Source organism: Danio aesculapii, chromosome 24 (genome assembly GCF_903798145.1).
Source record: "Danio aesculapii chromosome 24, fDanAes4.1, whole genome shotgun sequence".
NCBI lineage: Eukaryota > Metazoa > Chordata > Actinopteri > Cypriniformes > Danionidae > Danio > Danio aesculapii.
The window spans coordinates 39,615,668-39,641,989 of NC_079458.1; the positions used below are offsets into that span (position 1 = coordinate 39,615,668).

Here is a 26,322-nt window from a genome sequence, read left to right on the forward strand (position 1 = left end):
TCAATAATCAAGATACAATCTGTAAGTTCTTGTTTTAAATATTCAGCCAAGTAAGGTTTTAGTTATCGTAGTTAAACAATGCTATGAGCAAGTGTCAGTTTTTTTTCTAAAGATCACCATGATAGCAAATGTCATACTGATTTGATCCAACAATTCCAAAAACAAGAAGTTAAGATTAGATTATTTATATTTTTACAATGTAGATTGTGTCAAGGCAACTTAACATAGATGAAGTTCTGGTAAATTGAAATGGCTTCAGTTCTGTAGTCACAGCTGAAGTTCAGTTTTGTTCAGTTCAGTATAATGTAAATGTCCTCTTCCCACATACAACCCCTTTTTATAATGTAAATGTCACTGCTGAAAGCTGAAACACTGTAAAGCAACTCTACTAATGTGCAACTTTACTAGTCCCAAACCAAGCAAGCCAGTGGCGAGGAACAAACTTTACCAAATGACGAAAGTGAAGGGAAAACACCTGAAGAAAAAGCAGGCTCAACTGGGCATGACCAGTTCTCATCTGGCCAAATATCTCATGCAGAGCTGCAGTTTAGGTGTCAGAGGCTTGAAAACGATGATAAAGTCCAGGGATTTAGTATGAAGGATTACGAAGAGTACAAATAATGGACACTTCAAGCCTGCATGATCCTTTGCGCATGGAAGATGTTTGACATTGAATTGTATTTTTCATTAAGAAGGGCTCATCTCTATCCCCATCAAACCCTTCAATTAAATTAGGGTATAGGGATGAACCCTTCTGAATAGAACGTGCTGAGTAGGGTTGGGTACCGAAACCTGGTGCCATTATGGCACCAGTACCTATGTAACCGGTATGCACGATACTGAAACAGCACATGAATGTTGGTGCCTAATTTCGGTGCCACTGGTGCTGCAACAAGGTCGTATAAAGCATGAAGGGGTGCACCAAAGCACACATAAGTACGTGTTGTGTCACACCATCTCTAAACATTTAATTCTAAACAGTTTTGAGGGATAGGGACATACATACATATACACATATTTATATATATATAATTTTTTTTTTTCATTCAGGCACTGTTTTGGCACGGGTAGTGTTTTAAAAGCATCGATTTAGCACTAGTTTCGAAACAAAATAACCCTAAAACGATACACAACCCTAGTGCTGAGTAACTTGCTTTGTTCCTAAATGTATCAGGAGCTTGAACGAATTGTTGCAATGATTCAGTAACTCAATTGTTAAATAAATAATTAATAAATTAATTAATTAATAAATTGTTGCTACCTACTGGCTGTTTATGTTTATTTTGTGAACAATTTTCATAGCGATAAAAGATAGAAAATGTGTCAAGAGTGGTGGATAGCATACATTAATAAAACACAACCTGCTTATTCTCTGATTCGGGCCCCCAAATTGCAAAGCTCACCTCTGCTCACGGAGCGATTTACCGAATTACAGAAGAATAATATCAAAAGATTCCATTTGGGTATTAAATTCATCTAAACTGTTTTCTGTACAAATGATGAAACTATATACTTTTACTGTATGTCAATAATTATCTCTTTTGTGTCTCATTTTACTTCTAAAGAATTTAAAGAGAAACATCTGAGGCAGAGGTAATACTTTCCTCCGGGTCTTGATTAAAGCCAGAGCACTTAATAGGTGAGTTTGATGGTTGACAAATGGCCATCAAGCTAAGAACAAAGAACCACCATACAAAGAAATACTTTTCCCCCTTTATCTGCACCTCTCTGGATCCAATTAAACAAGATATTTTAGCTTACAAGGTCTTGCATGAAAAAAAGAAAAAGCTGTGCAGGAACATTAAGTAACTCATGGCAGCTTACTGAACAGTTTATCAATGGAACAAGTATGGAAGGGTTCTTTTAAGGTGAGTAACCCAACCCAACGCACCTAACTTTCACTCAGACTCCTCATGACCTTTGACACCAGCTCCTCTTTCTTATCCTTTGAGCGCACATTGATCCCCCGACTCTTCAACCATGCATGCAGAGTTGAGATGTTGATCTTTGAGAGCTGGAAACAGAAAATAAATAAATAAACCTGTATGTTGCTAGGTAACACCACATTAATTCAATTTCTTACAACTCAAGAATGATGGGTCTAAACCTGGTACAGATATGTTCAACAGATTTATAGGAGCTATTTTTATAGGCACCTGTGTTATAGACTTATTTTAAATATTGACTAGTTAAGCATGTAAATGTCCTCATTTAAGCAGCATTTTTAGAGTATTTTAGAAATTAAAAGTTGCTATGCAGTTTCATTTTTTCAGGATTCTTTTATTTACGACAAAAATAACAGCATTTAAAATAGAAAGCTTTTGCATCATTATAATCACCTTTCACTATCACTACAGCTCAATGTCATGCATCCTCAAGGGACCAAATTAATTTATTTCAAAAAGATCCCCTTATAAATTAAAGTCTTGATGCAAACCTCTGTTCAGTGCTGTTAACTTGTTATTGTTCCTACAGTCCAAGGGCATTCATCAAACCATAACATACAGAATTACACATCATACAAATTAATGGCATGATATGGGTGTTTATATTGCTGCACCTGTTAGTAGCCTCCATCATAAAGAAAATATATGAGCTCATCTTGTTTCTTAATGACATTCAATCAAGATCATGAACACATGCCAAGCTTGTAATGGGTTATGGGAAACAATGAACACTCACACAATAGAGCTGCTGTTATTTAGCAAATGCACTGCACAATACTATGAAAATATGCAATATTGTTGTTGAGTGCTGCGATAACAATATTTATTACAATATATCTGTCTGACATAAACACATAATTAATATTTTTCTAAGTTAATTAATTGTGAAAGGTAACATTTAGACTTTAAAGGCCTCATCTGATTGGTCAGATTTGGATAAACAACCTATACCTGCAGCACATCAAATGCATTTAATGTATTGCACTACTCTGTGATAGGGATATTGCATATACTGTTTTCGCGATATCAATAACTTTTTATATTAATATATTGTGCAGCCTTACTTCAAAGATGAACCAAGACAACACTGAAACGGAGTTAATAATAAAGAAACTGAGATATTGGTCCTATGAATAGTATGTCTATTTTAAATGCACAGCACATAAGCAATATTTAAAAACAAACTGGAAGGAAGAGACTATAAATACATGAAGTACCTGATTGTTTCTTGCGTGAACCTCCACATCCTGCAGGCTTTGTTTGAGCCTCTTGGGTTTTGACTGAATCATGTCTCCCTGAAATATGATGAGAAGGCCCATTAGAAGCACTACACGTTTCCCTCTCCCTGCCAGATTTAATCATTCATGTAGATTCATCAATAATTTTCAGGAATCTTCAATTAATTTGAGTCCGCTAACTCTGGCTGTGTAATATGTCTCTGGAGAAATAAAGCGATTCATTCTTAATGAATTTGCAATTCAAACTTAATGCTCACATTTTTCAAGCAGAAAAACGTAAGCGATGTTTACTTGGGTGAAATTATTTTTGCATTTATTTCTTAGTCTAAAGGCCTGTTCTCACTGTGAATAAAAACTATAAAGTTAACTATAACAACTACACTGGATTCACACCAATGCATGAAAAGATTTGCAGTGCTTTTGTCTGCAATTGATTGTCTGTTTGTCAGTATTTATATTCTTCTGAAAATGTTTACAATAATAACGTTTGTCTGTTCTATTATTATTATTATTATAGCTGTGGTGTTGTCTCTTCTTTTAAATGGTGAATGTTTTTTTTTAAACCCCTAGAGGCCATTTTTTACTAGTAGCTTGATTCTACACTCCAAAATAAAATACTGTCAGGATTCACACGAAACATTTGTGACATTACTGCATTACTATTTGCAATAGTTTCCTTTTCAAAAGCATTATTTAGGAGAGATTAGTATTTAAAGGGCACCTATGGTAAAAAAAATCTACTTTTCAAGCTGTTTGGACAGACATATGTGCATGTATGGTGTATAGACCGTCATATTGGGGTGATATAAGCACACCCAGTGCTTTTTTTTTTTCAATTTAACAACATAAAAAACGGTGGACCAATTGGAGCGGTTTTCAAACCGACCGCAACTTTACGTAGGAGAGCGGTCCCCCCACCCACCAATATTGATTGACAGGAGCGTCATCATATACTAATTTGTTGATTCACGTCCGCCATTTTCAGCGTGAGTCGAATCGATATCACTAAAGGAACACGCTAGCTCTATTTTTAGATGCAAGGCTCATTGGGCTCAACACAAGAGCAATATTCTCCACATTATCGCTCTAATCGGAATTATTGGTTGTATCTTTAGGTAGGTTTGCAAACATGTGTACTTCTCGTTGAGTCTACCTTATACTTCAGCCGTTTGCATTTCTCGCGATCCCAGAAGCTCCCTGTGATCTTAACTAGCATGCGTTTTAGAATTCTAAACATCGGTTTCTATCAGAGTACACTCAAGTCGACGGCTGGGCGTCGCGGACCGCTGCAGAAACCTATGTTTAGAATTCAAAAATGCGTGGCGCGACGATTCGGGACACTTCATGTTTCTGCCGCGCCACAGAGAGTGTCTGGTGTGCTGTGTCGTGGCTTCGAGCGGCGCATCCGGTGCCTCATTCAAAGTTAATTCAGTGTGCGTGGTTATTAGTTTCTGTGTACAAGCTCGGCACTTGAAACTAGCACACAGTTGGCTGTAAAACTGTACAAAGACACAAATGATTTTGTACTCTTTGCTTGGTCTGTGTCCGAGCCGTACATGTACGACTGAATGCTGATCCTCTCCTGCTCCTTTCAGTCTGCCTGTCTGTGTTACAAACGCAGAGTGGGTGAGCTCATGGCCCCGCCCCCTTGTTACGTTGGGCGGGAAGCCAAAACTAATTCACACGTGAAGCAACACACCCATAAATCAGTGAACTGTGGACACGCCCCCAACATGACACTTTTTAACACATTATAATAAAAAAATCTGAATTGTGTTTTAAACTGAACCTAAACTGGCACACTCAGAAGAACCATAATATTAATATTAAATCATAAAAAAAGAGGTAAACTATGTGCCCTTTAAATGAATATGTTTTTACTGCCAATTGCTCAACAATAGATTTGCCTGTCAGGTTTTATTCTGCAATTTTATCCCTAATTGATAATTGCCTTTATTTGTTTGTGCTAATTTGCACTGCACTTGGTAGATCATTTTGGTCTTTGTTCTTTCATTTAAACACTGTTAGTAAAAACATCCACAGCTTTCCAATCCCTGCTTTTTTTGCACGTTTATAGGATTTCAGTGTCACACTAATCGACTCTGTCTAGTAAATAAGGCTCTAAATCTTTAGAATCATAGTTAAAGTTATCTTCCTTGGTGTGACTGTGAATAGGCCTTATCTGAGATCTTATCTAGATTTTTTTTGCATAGCTTACTTACCCCTGTATTGCTAGGGATCTCAGGCACGATTTGGGAAATTGTCTGTACAAAAGGTAGAGGTGGGAGAATCCTAACATCTGGCTTGCTTTTGGAAAATGGCAAAGTCATTCTCTGAGGGACTGAAGGCCTTGAGATCTGATCAACATGGACTGGCGAGGTGGAGCAATGGGGCTCGGATGATGACGATATACAAGTCGATGACAAAGGCCTTACAACTGCTGTTAGCCGGTTTGCTGAATGGACCTCAGTTGCATTCACAGGTTTGCATTTGAAGACTGGCACAAGTTTTGGTCTCGGAGGTACATACTGTGCCTGAATATGAGTAAAATGAACATTTGTGGGCGAGGAAGAGAATTGGGTTGCCAAGTTGGAGAAAGTCCAGTCTTTTTGGTGGAGAGACGAATCCAAATTCAGCCTCTTTCTCTTTTCGGTGGGTTTTTCAGTTGAGTCACGCTGACTGCAGTGGTGTTGTGTTGTGTCCCGTGGGCTGCTGCTGGGAAGTGAGTTCAGTACACCCCTGCTGCTGTTTTCTGTTGTCACGTTTACAGGCAGGGCCGCAGAGTACTAAAAATGTAAAGAAAGAGAAGTGTGTGAAAAGAGAAATGTATAATTGTGCACATATGGTTGATTCTGTGCTGTTACGAACCACTGAGGTCTAAAAATGAAGCTTTTAAAGGATCATTTAGCATAAATTGGGTCCTATTACACTCTCAACTGCCTTTAACGCACTTCCAGTTTGAGTATAAAAGATCTGCAGTTAAAAAGCACTTCAAATGCAGTTATTCTCTTTATCAGTGAGCACAGTTTCTGAAACTTTTAAAGCTTTCCATTATTCTTTTATAAATTCCAAATTTCTTTAAATGTCATCATCAGAGCACCAAAGTGCTAATGTTTTCAAAAAGACCCGTACGCAAAAGTCTTCAAGGAGAATAAGTTTGAAAGCTGTTTTTATTATAAAGAGACATTAACTACTAACTCTACAGATTTGGCATCTTAAGCCAAAATCAGCATGAATTTCATTCTGATATATTAAATATAGTGTGATTGTACATATGTATTTCTGATAATCTGATCAAGGGATGTGTCATTTTTTCCTATTTTTTTTTTTTCTTTGAACAAATGAAATCCAAAACTCATAATTAATATTTATTTCGTTTTCAATATTTCATTTTTAGATATTAAATATAGAATTGCTCCAATATGGACTGACCCTTTCACACAATGAAAAATATCCCAATTATATCTATATTGGAGATCATTTGTTCATATTTCTAATAATAATCTAATCAAAAAATATTTGATTTGTTTGTGATAGTTTTTATTGTCCTTTTATGTTGAGTGTTGTCTTAAGCCTCATTCACACTAGTAAGCGACTTTGTAGCTGCCTGATGTTTTGGGTGGCGACCTGCTGCAAATGCAGGTCTGTGAAGGTCTACAGCATGGAGAATACAACTGGCCCCTGAGCGAGCTGAGAGAGGATCATGTGAGCTCTATTGGTGCTCCTATTGGCTGACGCTCAAGAAAGTCGCTCTTCATTTGCAAGTTGAAGGATTCTCAACTTTGTCGCGTCACTCGACATACCCACCTGGTCACCAGCGGTTAATGACGCTCGCGTGGAAAGAGGTCGCTGGAAGTTGCTTACTCTCCATTGAAATGAACGGTCAATTGTCGTTTTGCAAGTCGCTCGTAGTGTGAATGAGGCTATAGGGTTACTTTCACCTAATACAACTTTCTTCCTCAGCTCATAATTTATTATCCATTCCTCTGCATAATGAATTTGTTGTAGGTCTGTGTTTTAATAGTTGTCCTCTTCCCACATACAACCCATTTTTAAGCGTATTTTGAGTACGTTTTTAATTCTGAGGTGTGATCAATCACATTTTAAACATCTTTTTACGAATCTCTATCACTAAATCTAGATTAGTAAGCTTTTGACAATAAAAAATACTTTCCTGTACAACAAAATCTAAGTTTCCTCTCAGTTAAATGATTATTTTTGCTAAACAAGCATGTTGATGATGCTGGCACTGCTATGCTTTTGCACATCCGACATGAATTAATCATTGCTGCCTAATGTTGCCATTATCAATCATTATAGCCAGTGAGATTAATGAAAGCTTCCTCTGCGCCAGCTTTCCATCTGTACTAACACAGGGAACGGCACATATAGTGTTTCAAATCACGTTTCACAGCATTTGTCAAAGTTTAATAACATCAGCCCTCAGCTCTGGCCAATTTAAATTAAACTTTAACCCATCTGGCTGAATGTTGGACTCTCCTTTATGCGCCAACAACAACTAAAAGGAAGAAATGACCCAATGTACTGTGGTATCAGATCTTGCTTTTACTGGAAGCTTGCTTTTGTACTGTTTTCTAAGTAATAAAAGCAAGTATCGGTTATCCTGCGAACTGACAGATTGTTTAAGGAGGCAAAACCACAACCAGTTTAGTCATCGTTCATATAAACACTTCTCATATGTTTGTGAGCTCTTTGCTCCACTTTCAGTGTATTTGTTATATTTTATTTTCATTATGTTTTGAGAAAATATAAGATTTTGTAATTCATCCGCTAAACAAAGGGTCTTTTTTATTTAACTTTGCAGTGGGTATGAAATGAACAGTCCCATCCTTTTAAAAAGAATGTCTCTACATAAAAAGATATCAAGATGAAGCTGTTTTGTGTAATAATTTATTCAATGATACTATAGTTAAAGCCAAAAACATGTTTTCAACAAGTATATGAGACAGATTGGCTGCCAAATGCGAACAGATGATTTTTTTTTGGTGTACCACTATACTGTCTTTGCTTCCAAATTGACAACTAAAAACACATCTCTTCCAGAATCACCTGAACACCTGAGAACCCACCCACCACACCACACAACTCACACAGGTGAGTGGGCTTGACAAACCACCTGTAGAAAACACACTCTTTCATCTCTCTAACACTTTAACTGACACTTGGACAAGTTTTGTACATTTGCACCAGACTACACTTACTATCACTCAACGTCACAAAAAACCCCCACTGTGCTTTACACAGGTGAGTGGGCTTGACAAACCACCTGTAGAAACACTATTCTCTCTAACTCAAACAACCCCCCTCACTAACTCTAGTATTTAAGGGTGTACTCACACTAGACTATCCAAACTATGCCCAGGCATGTTTGAACCCCATTTCCTGGTTCGTTTGACAAGTGTGAGTGCTCTGAATCAGGGTCAGCTTTGGCGCGGTTCACTTATAGTGTAAGTGCTAAGAGCACCCAAGCATGAAACTGAAGAAGCGACGTCACTTTTAAGGGACTGTTTCATATGGATTCATAAATTATTCTTACTTTTCAATGAATGCAAACTGTCATAGTTTATTAAAGACGCAAACCCCTCACTGCACGTCAGCTGCACATTCAGCAAACCTCCTAATACATGCAGCACGATGACTTTCGTGAACATTTATGAGCGTCAAAATGGGTGGGTCTGTTCAGCAAAAGATTTGACTGTGTCACTATCAAATGGCTTAAAATAATACAAAACAATACAACTACAGTAATCTCCATTTTACAGAGCGAAAGCACTCTCTTCTGTTAAATTAAGCTTGGAAGGTGCCTGCCGAGGGGGAGAAGAGACAATCGTGTCTGGACACAGTTCAAGACAACGGTGCCTAGTGTGAGTACACCATATGTCTCTGAGCACTAACAGTGAGCACTAACAGTTACTTTCTGTATTGCCTCTTCTTGTTGAATCGCTGAATGCCTCCTCAATTGTGAGTGGCTTTGGACAAAAGCATCTGCTAAAATGTAAATTCCACATTTTCTTTTAACGCTTGGGGCAATTTTTCATAGATAATGAGAGCGAAAACAAGAAACACCGAAAAAAAAAGGTGGAATGAGACTAGGAAATGACACATTACTGTGCATCATCCTTCAGGCAATGTTTTTTAGAAAACAGAATTTAGCACTAGAGAGTATGGTTCTGGTTTTCTTGAAAGCTGCTCTCATTAATAAGCATTGCATGTGCAGTGAAGTGTTTGGAAATGCTGTCTCATTTGATCACCTATGCGGGTGGTTGATGTATAACATATCCAAGGACTTCAATTAACATCAACATTTTTGATCAAATTATATGAGTGTAAAAGGGAACATGCTTACCATCAGTGTGTAACTGATCAACATTCATTCAGCATATTTAATTCACTTCTTATTTTTTACTTTTTCTAGAATTTCTTATTAGTCTCATGAATGATTTCTGATTAGTTTGAAGTGAAGAATAAAAAAAATATATAAAACAAAATGAAAAAACAAGTTTCTGAATATAAAATATGTATTATTCGAGATTAATTGCATCCAAAATAAGTTTGTTATTTACATAAAATGTGTGTTATAAATGTATTTATATATATATATATATATATATATATATATATATATATATATATATATATATATATATATATATATATACGTATATATACGTATATATATATATATATATATATATATATATATATATATATATATGTATATATATATATATATATATATATATATGTATGTATATATATATATATATATATATATATATATATATATATATATATATATATATATATATATATATATATATATATATATACGTATATATACGTATATATATATATATATATATATATATATATATATATATATGTATATATATATATATATATATATATATATGTATGTATATATATATATATATATATATATATATATATATATATATATATATATATATATATATATATATATATATATATATATATATTGTTAAATATGTATTATATCTATATTTTTAGCATAGATAATTAAATGTATTTATAATTTGTATCATATAATTGTATATTTTATATGTAAATATAAGTAAACAATTTCTCAAGTATGTGCATGCATGTGTGTATTTATATAAGCATAACACACCCACACACACATATGTTAAAACAAACTTTTACTTTAGATGCGATAAATCACGATTGCTCAGCACTAGTAGATATAAAATGGACATTGTTATTGATCTTATGACATTACAGAAGTGGAGCTCCATACATACTTTAAAATGTTAATTAAAATCATATTATCTGTCTGCAACATGGTACACAGTTCATTACATTGATTTATTCACAGAACTATAACAAAACTTAATGATCTCCAAATGCTTTGCTGTGAATTTTTTTTTTAACTCAAATATGAAATTGCTCTGTCATATATTCTAATAGGGAATGAGCATTTTAACTGGTGTGACAAATGCATTGAAATCAGCCTTAGAATCTGCTATATTAAATAGTGATATTTTTAACTGATTATTAAAATGTAAAATAAATACAAAATTGTAGCAGGGGCATGCAGTTTTAATAATCTAATAGCAATAAATGCTTAAATTAAAATATTTGCAAGATGATGACAAAGCTACAAAAATTAGCAAAATAACAATGACACAACACTATGTGGCTTCCCTAAAGAATCAAACCATGTTTCCAATATCATTTAAGAAGGGATCTCTGCTGTCTGCATAATCCACTTATTTTGAATGTAAAATCTGTACAACACATGTACCTCAGCAGCTTTGGATCAACCATAAAAAACACAACCAGTTGCATATGTGTTGCAGATGAGCACAGTCATAATGCATTATACAATGTCAGCAGTAATACTAAGCAGCAGAATGCAGCACTTGATGTCAAATCCAATGGATGCTTTCTTTATTGTTATCAGCAAAACAGTAAACCCAGTCTCAGAGCAACAGAATGTTTGATTATGCACACGTGTGTGTGTGTGTGTGTGTGTGTGTGTGTGTGTGTGTGTGTGTGTGTGTGTGTGTGTGTGCGTGTGCGTGTCTCTGCAGTACCTGAGCAACTGGTCTGGTCAGTTCACTGTTGTAAAAGCAAGCCTTACAGGTCATCTGCACTGGAAAACCACACACGCTCTTCAGTTCAGCCTGCAGATCTGATATAAAGGTTCTCAGCACCCCCTGCAGATCGACTCTGGGAAAACACTGTATTGGCTGAGTGCGAATACAGCACAATGGATATCTAAGAAGGAAGTCAAGGACACTGCCAAGAAAATAAAAATGTGTTTCCAGAAGAAGTGGTTATAATGCTACATTGTGGCAAACATGCCACTATTTAAAAATTTATTAAAAGTAGTGTTTATATATATATATATATATATATATATATATATATATATATATATATATATATATTGTATCATGTGTGTATATGTAAGGGGTGTGTGTGCGTATGTATGGACTGTATCATGTGTGTATATGTATCACATATACATATATATATATACATATGTAGAATGTATCGTGTGTATAGGTATCATGTGTGGGTGCATGTCTGTAAATGTGCATATGTGTGCATATGTATGGAGTGTATCATGTGTGTACATGTATAGGGTGTATCGCATATGTTTGGAGTGTATCATGTGTGTACATCTGTATGGAGTGTATCATGTGTGTATACAGTATGTATGGAGTGTATCATGTGTGTATATGTATGGACTGTATCATGTGTGTATATGTATAGAATGTAGCATATGTATAGAGTGCATTGTGTGTGCATATGCATTGTTCTATCCCAGAACATGACAGGACTGTATCATGTGTGTATATGTATAGACTGCATCCTGTGTATATGTATGGAGTGTATATGTATAGACTGTATCATGTGAATATATATGGGGTGTGTGCATATGTAAAAATTTGATCATGTGTGCATATGTATGGAGTGCATCATATATGGAGTGTATCATGTGTGCATTTGTATGGACTGTATTATGTGTGTATATGTATAGGGTGTGTGTGCATATGTCTGGACTGTATCATGTGTGCACATGTATAGGGTGTGTGTGCCTATCTATGGACTGTATCGTGTGTATATGTATAGGGTGTGTGTGCATATGTATGGAGTGCATCAAGTGTGTATATGTATAGAGTGTATTGTGTGTATATATAGAATGTACCATGTGTGCATATATATAGAGTGTATCACGTATGCATATGTATGGACTGTATCATGTGTGTAAATGTATAGGGTGTCATTTATATATAGTAGGATCATTACTTTAAGTGTACATAAAAAAAATTAAAATATATATTTTGTTTTACAGGTTTAGAACAACATGACCGTAAATAAATGTTCCCTCCTGTACTATCTACCACAAAAAATGGACTGCCTTCAGTTTTGAACAAATTTAGATTATGCAAATCAGTCATGCCAATAACCATTAAGAATATATGTGTACACCATGCAGAAATGAAACCCTGTATGAATAAAAAAGTCTTGTGAATATACACTACTGGTCAAAACTTTGAGGTCAAATTTGTTTATGTTTTTTTTAAGAAATTTATTCTGTTCATAAAAAAAAAAAACTGTTAAATATTTATTACAATTTTAAATAACTGCTTTCTTATTGTATGTAGTTTCAAATGAAATTATTACTCCACTCATTATTGCTTTTATTACTATTACTATTAATAATAATAATAACAATAATAATAATAATAATAATAATTAATATTAGCGTGATTTCTGAAGAAACGTGACTCTGAAGACTGGAGTAATGAAGCTGAAAATTCCTCTTTAAAATCACTGGAATAAATTATTTAATTAAATTATAATCTATTTTTGAACAATTATTGCATAGTGAAATAACATTTCACAAAATGTACAATTCGTACAGTATTTTTGATTAAATAAATGCAGCCTTGGTGAGTAGAAGAAGCTTATTTTAAAACATTTAAAAATCCTACTGACCCCAAATTTTTGACTGGCAATGTACATGCTGGTTTATTTTATACAGCTCAGTGTGTAGTAAGCAGAATGCTAGTTGTACAGTCAGAACAGCCTCAAACATACTCCTAAATTCAATTTCAGCAGCTGATGTACCTGTCTGCCTCATGTCCACTAGGTGTCATTCTCATGTTGGATGAATAGCAGTCAAAAACAAACCTGGATTTGTAATCTGGCACTAAATTATATGTCTGATAAGCTATTTATTTTTTTCTAACCTTTAATAATGATAGCTGTAAATCTGAAAACAGCTCAGCTTAAGCATATTACATCACTGATGTTTTTGGTATAAACCTAGTGTTTTTGCATTGGATGATTGATTAGATGAAATCAATGCCTTACTCCACAGGTAACTGATCACCTGCCTTTACTGAAGGATACGTGAACAGCTTGTCACCTATTGGTTTAAAGTACACACTGCAGTAAATCATGTCCTCTTCACCTGCTGAGGGAAGCTGATATCCATACTAAACCAAGAGAAAGAAATTAGAAAATCAAAACAGAAACTGGCAATAATCAATCACAAATAAGACAAGAACATCAACACAGTTAATGACTTTAGGTGACAGTGGACTTCTTCACGTTAGTCTGTGTTAGTGTATACTTGTAAACAAATGGATTCTTTAAAATTAAATATTTGAAGTGATTTCCATCATAGAAATCTGATATGAGCCATTTTATGAAAAGTGCATGCAAATATATGATATACAAGTTTATGTTTGGATTTCACGGATATAAAATATTTGTAATACGTGCAAATATGTCAAAATAGTGCATATATGTTGATATTATGGCTATATATCAGATTTCTATATAGGTTTGGTTTGGTTTGAACAGATGCTGCCTATACAATAAAAATGAGACATATCGTGCATGTTCACACATACAGATTGTGTTTTATAAAGCCAAGCCTTATGACTGATTCTGTTTGTGATCAAAGGTTACACTGTGAACTCTTATCCAAACAGAAGTGGATCAGAGTGCTCAAACACATGTACATGCAAATATGACTATATCTACAAGCACGCACACACTAACAGAGTGTCAGGAGAGAGCAGGACTTTCCGTCTCACTAATCTATAGCATAAACAAAAATACATTTTACTGCCAAGGTGCACAGGCCTGTGAATAAATACAAAAAATCATATAGTACTAAAACCATCTGCAAACTGTTTGCTTTAATTTATTAACACAGAGAAAGATTATTTTGAATGACTCGTTTATGAATTATGATGTGTTTGGTGGTTAACCAGAGAATATGTCACTCAACACCATCATTTTACTGACATTAGAGCAAGCTTCACGATTGCTATTACTCATAAATATTAAAGCTTTTGTTTCATCTAATATGAAAATTCTGTTATCATTTTCTTACTTTGATGTCACTTCAAATGAATTATTCATTCATTCATTCAGCTTACTCCCTTTAATCATCAGGGGTCGCCACAGTGGAATGAACCACCAACTTATCCAGCATATGTTTTATGCAGCAGATGCCCTTCCAGCTGCAACCCATCCATACACACTCATTCACACACATACACTACGGATAATTTAGCCAACCCAATTCACCTATACTGCATGTTTTTGGACTTGTTGGACTCGAACCAGCGACCTTCTCGCTCTGAGGCAAACGAGCTACCCACTGCGCCACTGTGCAGCCTCTTTCTTACTTTTATGTCACTCCAAATTAATTAGTTTTCCAGAATTATCATAAAACAAAATGATAATAAAACTCAAGGGAGTTTTATTAAAACTAAGATCATCTTTTCCCTCCCTTCAAAGTCTGTTTAACCAAATAAAATTATGTTTAAAAAATTACAAAAAAGGATAAAATCATTATTTGTTTACAGCATTCATGAGAACCAATAAGTTGTTTTTTGCATGTCAAGCATGTAATAAAAAACTTGTGTGATCTAAGATAACGCTATATAATGTTATGTTTCAATAATCTAATATTACGTCAATAAAAGCCAAAATTAAAATTGAAAATATTTTGGTCACTCTCTCAATATGGCCTTGCACCAGGCTACAATGCACCAATGCAGAATAGTTCACCCAAAAATGTCTTTAAAACGATCTCACTATTTACTCTCCCTCGAGTGTTTCCAAACTTTTATAATTTTCTTCTGTGAAACACAAAAAGAAGATATTTTAAAGAAAGCCGAAAACCTGTAACCATTTACTTTAGTAGGAAAAACAATGCAATCAGTGGTTACAGGTTTTCAGCTTTCATCAAACTACCAAACTAATATTCTTTTATGTTCATTAGACATTAAACTATTTTTTGGTGAAGCATCCCTTTAACACACCTACTTTTCAGACTGGCACACAATGGCTGCAAATGCATTTGTTATTTAAACATCTTAGCAAAAATTATACCTGCGCCAGGCCAACAAATAATACTTGCTTCGCTCATTGTGCATGTGTATGATAAAGCCCTATATTTCACATACTTTAGGCTCTTTATTTTATATTTATTTTACAAATTGGTTTCTAATACATTCTAAACCAAAAGCATCGGTTCAATAGGAAAATGTGTATCAATCGATTGATGTAAGTGTATACCATGTTGCTCCAGTGCTTCTGAATGTCCAAGTAAGACTGGAACGGGCTTTCCTCTGGAATCCTGCGACTGATGCTGATGATCTGGCCTTTCTTCATACTGTTCACACATACATACAAAACAATGCAGCAAAAGTATTGATTTATTTCAGAATCACTAACACCGAGAACAAAGGAGATGATGACAAGGATTTTCTCCCCCATGACGCCCAGCGGGGCAGTAGTAAAGCTTTAGAAAGTAACTACGCCATATAAAGTAGTCCAACTGCACATGCACACACATACACACAAACCTGGGCAGAATGTGGCACCAGTTATTTGGCATGACAGTATGCAGCACAGCTTCTTTAGTGTGGAGGAAGTTTATCACCACAGGAGGAGGAAAATCAAAATCCTGGATCTGGCAGAAGACAGAAGAGCATGAGTATCTCAAATATAAAAGCTAAAAATAATGCAATCCAAAAAAAAAAAAACTGTATTACCTTGTATAACTGGTTGTATTTATGCAAGCTATTCTTTCAATAATGCAAAATTAAAACAGCCACGTTAAATTAAAATTCCAATCTACCAATTGTTTTATGCATGAAAACAATTTATAGTTTTTATAGTATGTATTTATAGTGTGATTTATAGTATGTAGTATGTTTATAGTATATGTACTGCATGTGTAGAAATATTTCTTGTTTAAAAATGTAGATATTTGTTATTAATATACTTTTAAGACATTCATTCATTCATTTTTCTTCGGCTGAGTCCCTTTATTAATCAGGGGTTGCCACAGCAAAATGAACCACCAAGGCTCCTACTTATCCAGCATAAGTTTTACACAGCTGATGCCCTTCCAGCTGCAACCCATCACTGGGAAACATTCACACGCACTCATTCAAACACATGCACTATGGACAATTTAGCTTATTCAATTCACCTATAGTGCATGTGTTTGGACTGTGGGGGAAACTGGAGCAAATCCACACGAACACAGGGAGAACATGCAAACTCCACACAGAAATGCCAACCGACTGATTATTTAAATAATATTTACATTACATTTATATCAAATTAAATGTATTATGTTGTTTTGTATGTGCAGCATGGTGGCGCAGTGGGTAGCACATTCGCCTCACAGCAAGAAGGTCCCTGATTCAAGCCCCTGCTGGGTTAGTTGGCATTTCTGTCTGGAGGTTGCATGTTCTCCCTGTGTTGGCGTGGGTTTCCTCCGGGTGTTCCTCCGGGCGTGGGTTGCAGCTGGAAGGGCATCTGCAGTGTTAAACATGCTGGATAAGTTGGTGGTTCATTCCGCTGTTGCGACCCTAGAATAATAAAGGGACTAAGCTGAAAAGAAAAGGAATGAATGAGTATTATGTTGTTTTGTATGTATTTTTATATTAATAATTTTAGAATATGTTTTAATAGTCATATTTAAAAATAATAGTATCCCCATATATTTTGAGGAGTCAATATTTTTTTTATAAATGACATTAGATTTATTTATGCATGTTTGTTAATAAATATACAGTCGTGGCCTAATTATTAGAACACTTGGCATATGTAAGAAGTATCAGTTGTTTGTTCACACAAACATTCCTCCACAAGATTCAAAGACTAGTATTTGGCTTCAGTTGCAGAAGGTACAACTTTAATGTTCCCAGAAAATATATTGACACTATAGCAGAGAGACATCCTAATGTAATTGCTGTAAAATTTGACATACCAAACATTAAAAAAATGTTTGTAAAAAGTAATAAAAAATTTAATTTAATGAAAAAAAAAAGGTATGACTCACTTCATCTGATATTTATGTACATAAGTGTATAATAAAACATTTACATTACATTTATAACAGATTTGTAATGAATATAAAGAATGAATTAATTCTAAATAATTGAATTTCAGTAACAGATTGTTGCAATTTCATCTACAAAAGCATTGACAAACCAAACAGCTGCAAACGATGTAGAGAAAGCTCCTTCTCCTACACATTCAGCACAATCACGCTGATGAAAGGTTGATGTGACAGCTATCGTTAAGTGACTAAGGCATAAAGCATGAATTGTGGCAAAGGTTTAATGCTTGACAATGGCACTGAATTGGTTCATATATCATATCTTACTTCGGCTGGAGGAAGTCTGACCGTCTTGACTTCTACATTGACACACAGTTGAGTCTCAGTGACACTCATCTCAAGCACTGTGAATGAATATATAAGAGTGTGAGTCTGTGAGAATGGGAAAACACCCGTGTCTTCATCTGGCTTGACTCAGAAAAGCACAAATTAATCTGGGATAAAGCTAAAGGAGTGCATTATTCAGAACTAACAGTTAAAACAGCAGAACAATACTACACGATTTTTCAGTCATAGTTTCTCAACCACCTTAGTCACTCCCTGTCATCAATCAAGAAAAAAAAAATGTGAATGTGAACACAATGGCAGGGTCACATGCAAAAGTATACAGATGCCTCCCACCTACCAACAGCATTCAGTTTTCCGGAGTCACTGAGAAAATCTTTTCCTGGGAAAAGAAAAAAAAGTCACTATTATTTATGATTATGTATAACTAACTACATTGAGATGACCACGTCATCCATTAAAAACTTGCATTTTTGAAGATGTGCTTTACAACCCATGCATAACCATAAACAAAGATTTAATTATAGTACATTCTCTCTGCTTCGCTTTTAGAAAGACTTCAGTGTAAGCCATTAATACAGCTTTAAGTGCTCAAGGACAGTATCACACACACATTTTCAAGGTACAGCCTTCAACACAAGGCCATCAAACTGCCTAATTATCTTATCCTGGACAGATTTTAACTCATCCACATTTATTCGAATGCATTTAAAAACATTAAAGAGATGATGCCTACTCTACCAGCACAAAGTCTTAAGTAAATGTAGTCTGATTGTGAGTATTTTAAGAAGTAGTTTACTCTAATAAGTACTTGATTTTTGGAATCTGAGTACATAATCCAGAGTACAAATAATCCATTACAACCCAACCCTGGCATTCAGGACGCACTCATTTGCCATTCCCTGTATTGTCTAAAACGCAACCGCCCTCGTGTTTTGCTGCAAGACAGAAACCACAAGTCAATTTTCTGTCATCTTTGAATGAATGTAATTTGACAAATCTTTAGTAACAGTGAAAGAGAGCAGCTCATAGCAGGGACATGCTGGTATAAACATCTATCAGTGTTAACCCGAAAATGTAGAGCAAAAGACGTGATATAGCCTTATAAATAAAATATTTAGTAATTACTTATTCTTGGATGAGAAATGAGTGAATGCCATGCTAACTGACTCTTGATTAGAAACATCACACATGCTCTCCAGATTAAATATCACCACTTTAATTATGATGTATTGACCTAACACACTGATAATTAAATACAACTGTAAAATTAAAATACTTCAGCTATTAGTTGAACTGACCTACACTTACATATGCTCACCTTGAGTCGAGGCAATAAAAATATTAGCTCAGTAGATGAGATCATTCAGTCTATTAGACAGCATGAACTACTCATGCTTACACTAGAAATAAGGCTCAAGGTGAGTTAAGATTACAAACCAGCCAAATCAGTCCCACAGTGTACTTTAACCTCACTTTATCCTCCACTACTAAATGACTGTCATGTCTTCAACATGCAGAATCATTATTAGTTGAGTAAGCTGTAACGGTATTTTATATAACCTGTGTCACATGAAGCCACACAGGTCAAATTCAGCTTATAATTTTTGTAAACGAGCAATTCCAGCGTTATGAATGTAACATTTGCAATAAAAACTTAACAATTTCTCAGAGAAAATATATGTTAACACTATATAGAAACATCTGTTTATATTTTCCAAAACAACTAACCACAGAGTTATGGGATCAGAAAAATATCAGTCTGTAAACATTTTTTATATTTAAATGAGGAAAATAAACATGCGTTATGGATGTGACCAACTAAGTCTGCAAGTTTACAGTCTACAACATACCTTGTAGAAATTCTGTGAATTAAACTGCACAACCCAAAAGAAATAATGCTCATCATAAGAATAAGAGTTGGCTCACTATAAAACAGAAATTATTGATTTTATTTTATTCAACATTTTTGCATTTATAAAGAATAAAGCATTATTATGGATGTGATGGACGCAAAATTGCCACTTATGTGACTTTGGTAAAATCAAATACAATAGTTTGAAAACACTGACAGAGTATTGTTAGTACTGTAAAATACTTCCACAAATGTAGAAATCTTTTCTCTATTTTTGTAAAAACATAATTTTGTTTCATGGCAAGGTTGATATTTGCATGGAATTGCTCAAACAACCACAGTCATGTTAAAATGCTTCAGGCTTTTAAATTAAAATGGACCTATTATGCTCCTTTTCTACAGGAAGTAAAAGTTTCTGATGTATCTGACAGAGTTATGGGATCAGAAAAATATCAGTCTGTAAACATTTTTTATATTTAAATGAAGAAAATAAACATGCGTTACGGATGTGACTAACAAAGTCTGCAAGTTTACAGTCTACAACATACCTTGTAGAAATTCTGTGAATTAAACTGCACAACCCAAAAGAAATAATGCTCATCAAAAGAATACGAGTTGAACATTTTTGCATTTATAAAGAATAAAGCATTATTAGGGATGTGATGGACGCAAAATTGCCAAGTATGTGACTTTGGTAAAATCAAATATAATAGTTTGAAAACACTGACAGAGTATTGTAAGTACTGTAAAATACTAACTTCCACAAATTTAGAAATCTTTTCTCTATTTTGGTAAAAACATAATTTTGTTTCATGGCAAGGTTGATATTTGCATGGAATTGCTCAAACAACCACAATCACATTGAAATGCTTCAGGCTTTTAAATTAAAATGGACCTATTATGCTCCTTTTCTACAGGAAGTAAAAGTCTCTGATGTATCTGATAAGTGTGTGTGTGAAGTGTCCGCTCAAAATACAACACTAAGATTTTTATAAATCTTTGAAAATGCCCCATTGTAGGCTTTGATCCAAATTGTGCTATTTTGGTGACTGTCGCTTTAAATTTAAATGAGATGGTGCTCTTTTCAAAAGAAGGTGGAGCTACGCAACATTCAAAACTCTAATGGTCACTAATGGGCGGGACTTTCCCCCTCTGATAACACACACAAAGAGAGAATGTCGATCAAAGTGTTTCTGCAGACACTGTTTTTATCAGGTGTGATTATAAAAAATTAAAGGCTGGTTACATTAACGCAGGATATTGACGTACATGTTGACACACAACTGTATTTAAAAAAATTAAAAATGTATGTAAATATTTTTGCATAATAGGTCCCCTTTAGGTTTTGATTCTCACCTGCTATAAGATATTGGCCAGCTTTGTTCCATTTTGGGGCCAGTTTAGTCGTCACAGTATAAGACAAACAGTTGTGCAGAATGGCAGGAAATACTCTCTGAGGAGGGCACAACTACAGGGCAAAAAATTAGAGATGATTATGAGACTAAAATAAAGGCTGCGTTAGTTCACACACTACTGATAAATATGCTATTTTTGATTATGCTAATATAATTTCTTAGAGTACACATGGTAACGTTCTCATACTCCTTTTGGATTACATTTGGATTACTTTTGAGGTAACCCTTATTTGATATGAAATATGTTGAAGTCTATATTATACTAGATGACTGAAACAACTCTATAAACTGACCTGTACACCATGTTTCTCTGCAAAGGCCTGGATGAAACCTGTCTTGTGAAGTGCAGTCTTAGATAAAAGTACAGTGAACAAAAAGAGTGAGGACAGACAAAAATATGACATTCAAGCAACATCAGACAAGGCACAATGTTAGTGATCATGAACTTGAAAAAAATAAGTTCATTCAGAACATTCAGCTTTTCAATGAAGCTCATGCTGCCTTTTCCCTTTTTGCTAGTACAAAAGCCTTGGAAGTTACGTAAGCACAACAGTCAATTATTCACCAGTGTACCCACTGAAAGTCTGACAACACATTCACAACATTTGTAAAACGGGCATCAGAATTAAATCACAGGCGCAGGGTTATCATGCACATCTTGCTAGTTGCTTCTGACACACTGTGTGAAGTGCTGGTTTAATTGGCTTTAGTTCAGCACAGGAAAGGAGATGACAGAGTGTGTGTGAGTGTGTGGAATGTGCCTCAAATATTTTGCTTCGCACGAGATGTGCCATACCAGGAGCAGTGTCGACACGCACACACATACATGCAGGCACAAATGAAAAAGTCACGCATATGCAACAACACAAACATCACTGACAGGTGCAAATGCACGCAAGGTGATGCACATTATCACGAGGGAAAATGAAGTATAAGTAAGAAGTATGAAGTAATGACAGGATATAGGGTATAAATCAACAGATTAATCTGTCATGGAAGTTTTTAAAATACATATTGGCCTTAATTCAAATCATCATTAAAGTCAATCGCAGTGCAATTTATTGCAAACATGCTACATTCTGTTTGATTTAGTAACATTTTACTGTAATGACGAAAAGGGTTAGTTCACCCAAAAATTAAAATCCTGTCAGTTATTACTTACCCCTTAATGCCATACCAATTCCCTAAGACTTTTGTTCGTCTTTAAAACACAAATTAACATTATAGATGATGTCTGAGAGCTTTCTCACCCTCCATAAATAGCAAGGGAGATGTTTAATGTCAAGATAAGGAACCAAAAACATTGTCAAAACAGTCCACGTGGTTCAACTGTTATTACACAAAGCTCCAAGAACAGTTTTGTGCACCATAAAGCTCCACTGTCAGACCAAGGATGCACATTTACTAGGGGAAATACAATGCTTGATTGTTGCACTGCTGACTCTAATGGCAATACATTGTGGTGCCCTTACTAAACATGCACCCTGATCTCTTTTGTTCATTCATTTTCCTTTGGCTTATTCCCTTTATTCATCAGGGGTTGCCACAGCGGAATGAACCCCCAACTTATCCAGCATATGTTTTACACAGTGGATACCCTTCGAGCTGCAACCCAGTACTGGGAAACATCCAAACACACTTATTCACACACATAGACTACGGCCAATATCGTTTCTTCAATTCACCTATAGCACGTGCCTTTGGATTGTAGGGGAAAGCGGAGCACCCGGAGGAAACCCACACGAACATAGGGAGAACATGCAAACTCCACACAGAAATGCCAACTGAGCCAGCCGGGATTCGAACCAGTGACTTTCTTGCTATGAGGCGACAGTTCTAACCACTGAGTGACCATGTCGCCCCGCACCCTGATCTGAAGGGGAGAAAAGATTTAAGCTAACAAATTCATATCATTAGATTTTTTGGCACACATAAGTGTTGTTGGGGTTTCTTATGATTACAGTTGAACCACTGAAGATGTTTTGACCATGTTTTAGGTTCCTTTTCTTGACTAGAACATCTCTGAACCCTTGCTGTCTATGGAGAATGAGAGAGCTCTCGGATTTGATCTACAATAATAATAGATAATTATGTCTTCACCTGTATGTAAGGGTATTTTTAATCAGCTGAGAACTGTACTGAACTGCATTATGGCTATAAGTAAAATAAGTCAGTATTTCGTTCTGTTTTATATGGTCCCAGTTATACCTTGTGATATCATGTGATGGTTGTGGTGGTTTCGTTTAGATGAATTTGGTCTGTTTTGTATTAATGTTTTATATTGCACTATTGTTTCTTTGATGTGCATAAATTATGACACACCAGTGTTTACATTTATTTAGACAAACCACGGTAAAACACAAACAAACATCCATATCAGAGTTTATTTTAATTAAACAACACCAGCATAGTGTGAACACACCCTTACACCATGTCCTAACTACATGCAATAAATGATATCCTTTCAACATTAAAAGGAGATTTTAATCCAGATTTCTTGACACTGGAATGTTGTTGCATTGCGTGTTAGGAAACAATCATCCCATGTGCAGTTTCATCCCAGTGCATACAATTCATTAATTTCAAAGTAGCCAAATCATTAAAACACTCACAAAGGCTTAAAATCAAAGCTCTTACTAGAACAATGTTTTCTTTTTTCATGTACCTTTCGAGGTATAGAATCATTTAATAATTTAATTTTAAGTGCGTCCCAGAAGTTGGGGAGCCTGTTCCAGCATTTCAGGCTGAAAGAAGGTTATGGGAACTAATCTGTCTGTCTGTCTATAATAGCGATTGCCTGGATGATTTTTGTCAAAAGGTGGAGGTGTATTGGTATATATTAGGGATGCTCCGATTGATAGGCCGGAGACCGGTATTGGCCGATAATCACATTTTATGACTCGATTGGCACTTGCAAATCTGGCCGATCTGATGAACTGATCGCAGGTGTTTGTTTGCAAGTTTACACGCAGAGGAACCAGACATGCTAGTTGGAGAGCAAAATATTGGAATGGTCTTGCATGTATTTAGGGCTTATTACATATATAAGAACTGAAAGTTCTGTGTTTTTGACAATATTGCAAATTTACTAAAAACTGGCTGAACATTTTAATGAAATAAGAAAACGTTAAAATTGTTAAAAGTATAGCCTATCTTTTTGAAATATACTTACTGCAATAAACAAATATGTATCTATAAATGTGCATTTAAACTTCTTATGCACCAAATATAAACTCCAAACTTTTTCTTCATTGAGACATGTTGAATTCTTCTTTCATCATGTGCAATGTTTCTAAATTTCGTTTTCGTTGTTGTTGTTTTTTTTTACCATATTTTTTTTTATCTGTGCTATCTATTATTTTCTGTAAAGCTGCTTCTGACCATGACATGTCAACACAAATGTAATAAGAGACTTGTTTAAGAGATTGTATGCAACACTCTTCATTTATTCTCTTAGGTAAGGCGAGATCTCCACTTAAGTATCACAGAGGGAAAATGTGCTTTATGCATTATAAAGCTTGAAGCATCAGAATCGGTACTCGGTATCGGCTGCAAAAATCCTGATTGGAGCATCCCTAGTATATAATTAATACTTATTAAAAAGGAATAATATAAATCATACTTACAGTCATTATAACAGTAATGCCCCCATAATGGCCCAACACAGGTGAGGCAATGATGTCTGAATGCAAGAGAATAAGCTCCCTGAAAGACAAAAAGGAAGTAACTTTTTTTTCAGTCAAGTCAGTGAGTGTAAATGTGTAATAACTGTGACTGATTATTACAGAAAACAAACCATGCGGTTCATTCAGTTCACTGTTAAAAAGACAGAACCCATGTGTCTTTAGTGCATTATATGCGGTCACACTTCTTGTCACATGACCAGATCAGTTTTCATATTCATACTGGAAATGTTAACCATCACAATTGTGACTGGTATAAAATTAACTTAATTGAAAACAATGGAATTATAAAGCAATTCTGACTGTTTTTCACGTGTCACTATTGAGACCAAGTGTAAAACCTAATATAACCAATAAATAATCAAAGGAGGTATGAAGTTTGTAAAATGTAAAATGTGTGCTCAAATATCTGGAAAATACTAAATTGTTATCAAATAAGTATAATAATTTTATAACTTTACCAGCTACACATTTTAAAGTCCAAAAAATATGAGGGTCTACCCAGAAAAATATATAATAGCAATTTGCACATTTAATCACAACTTAAAGATAAAAAATATAACAATTTAAATGTAGATGTTAACATGTAACGTTTAGTGGAAAATAACAGTCTTAAAACCAGTAGGCTACACTTCTTGACAGATGTAAAATTTAAGATCATCATATTTCTCTTATCACCTGCAGGTTTTCACTTGTTTGTTTCTCAGCTCTCCTTCATCATAACTATTTGGGAAGAACAGATTTACACAACATAAATTCCTCAGGTCCGGAAGATCGAGGATGAACAAAGACTGTGCCCCACTTCCACTCATTCTGAAAGGGAGAAAACTCGGGGTTAATTTGCAGTCGTTGATCTGTGACCAAAATGAACTATTATTGTTTAATTAGGGACTATTTTGGTCTAAATATAAAATAATAATGGATGTGCCCAGAATCTGTCATTATTAATTACTTCAGACAATACTTAGCAGTAAAGTACGTTGACTTATTATTTGAAAGAAAGTAATTTATTTCCTGACATACTTGATAACTTGATATATTAATATATGTATTAAACTTAAATATAAATTAATACAAAACAGAAATTCGTATAAAAAGCAAATAAATATACCAAAAACACAATTTAATTACAAAAAAGATTTACCTCAGTTTGAGTTTATTCAAATTCTGAGGTAACTTAACGTTAAAAGAAAAGCGCGGCAAGCTTGAGTGAAAGTTCGCGTGACGGTGTTTAAAGTGAAAACACTCTTATCTGACAGAAAGTGTTAAACAAAACCAACAAAAAACGACTTTCAGGGTAATTAAAAAAATAGTGACTAACGGATATAACTAGAATGATGATAAACGGCGACGCTTCCGTATTGCGTGAGAACTGCACTCTCGTGAACTTTCGTGAACTTCTTGGAGGGCTTCGACGAAACCCATGACATGATTGACAGCCT

General features: G+C 34.8%; 1 protein-coding gene across 1 annotated transcript; it reads right to left on the reverse strand.

Annotated features, from left to right (window-relative positions):
- Positions 1–1,714: 1,714 nt before the first annotated feature.
- LOC130218562 (uncharacterized protein C18orf63-like) lies at positions 1,715–26,170 on the reverse strand. The gene is made up of 14 exons (XM_056450778.1): positions 26,025–26,170; positions 25,559–25,693; positions 24,824–24,902; positions 21,491–21,547; positions 21,139–21,250; positions 18,268–18,309; positions 17,910–17,986; positions 16,093–16,199; positions 15,803–15,899; positions 13,616–13,701; positions 11,284–11,467; positions 5,407–5,970; positions 3,164–3,241; positions 1,715–2,014 (listed from the first exon to the last, which is right to left on the reverse strand). The coding sequence occupies exons 2-14, from the start codon at positions 25,690–25,692 to the stop codon at positions 1,892–1,894; spliced, it is 1,740 nt and encodes a 579-aa protein (XP_056306753.1). The 5' UTR covers position 25,693; positions 26,025–26,170; the 3' UTR covers positions 1,715–1,891.
- Between the last annotated feature and the right edge of the window lie 152 nt (positions 26,171–26,322).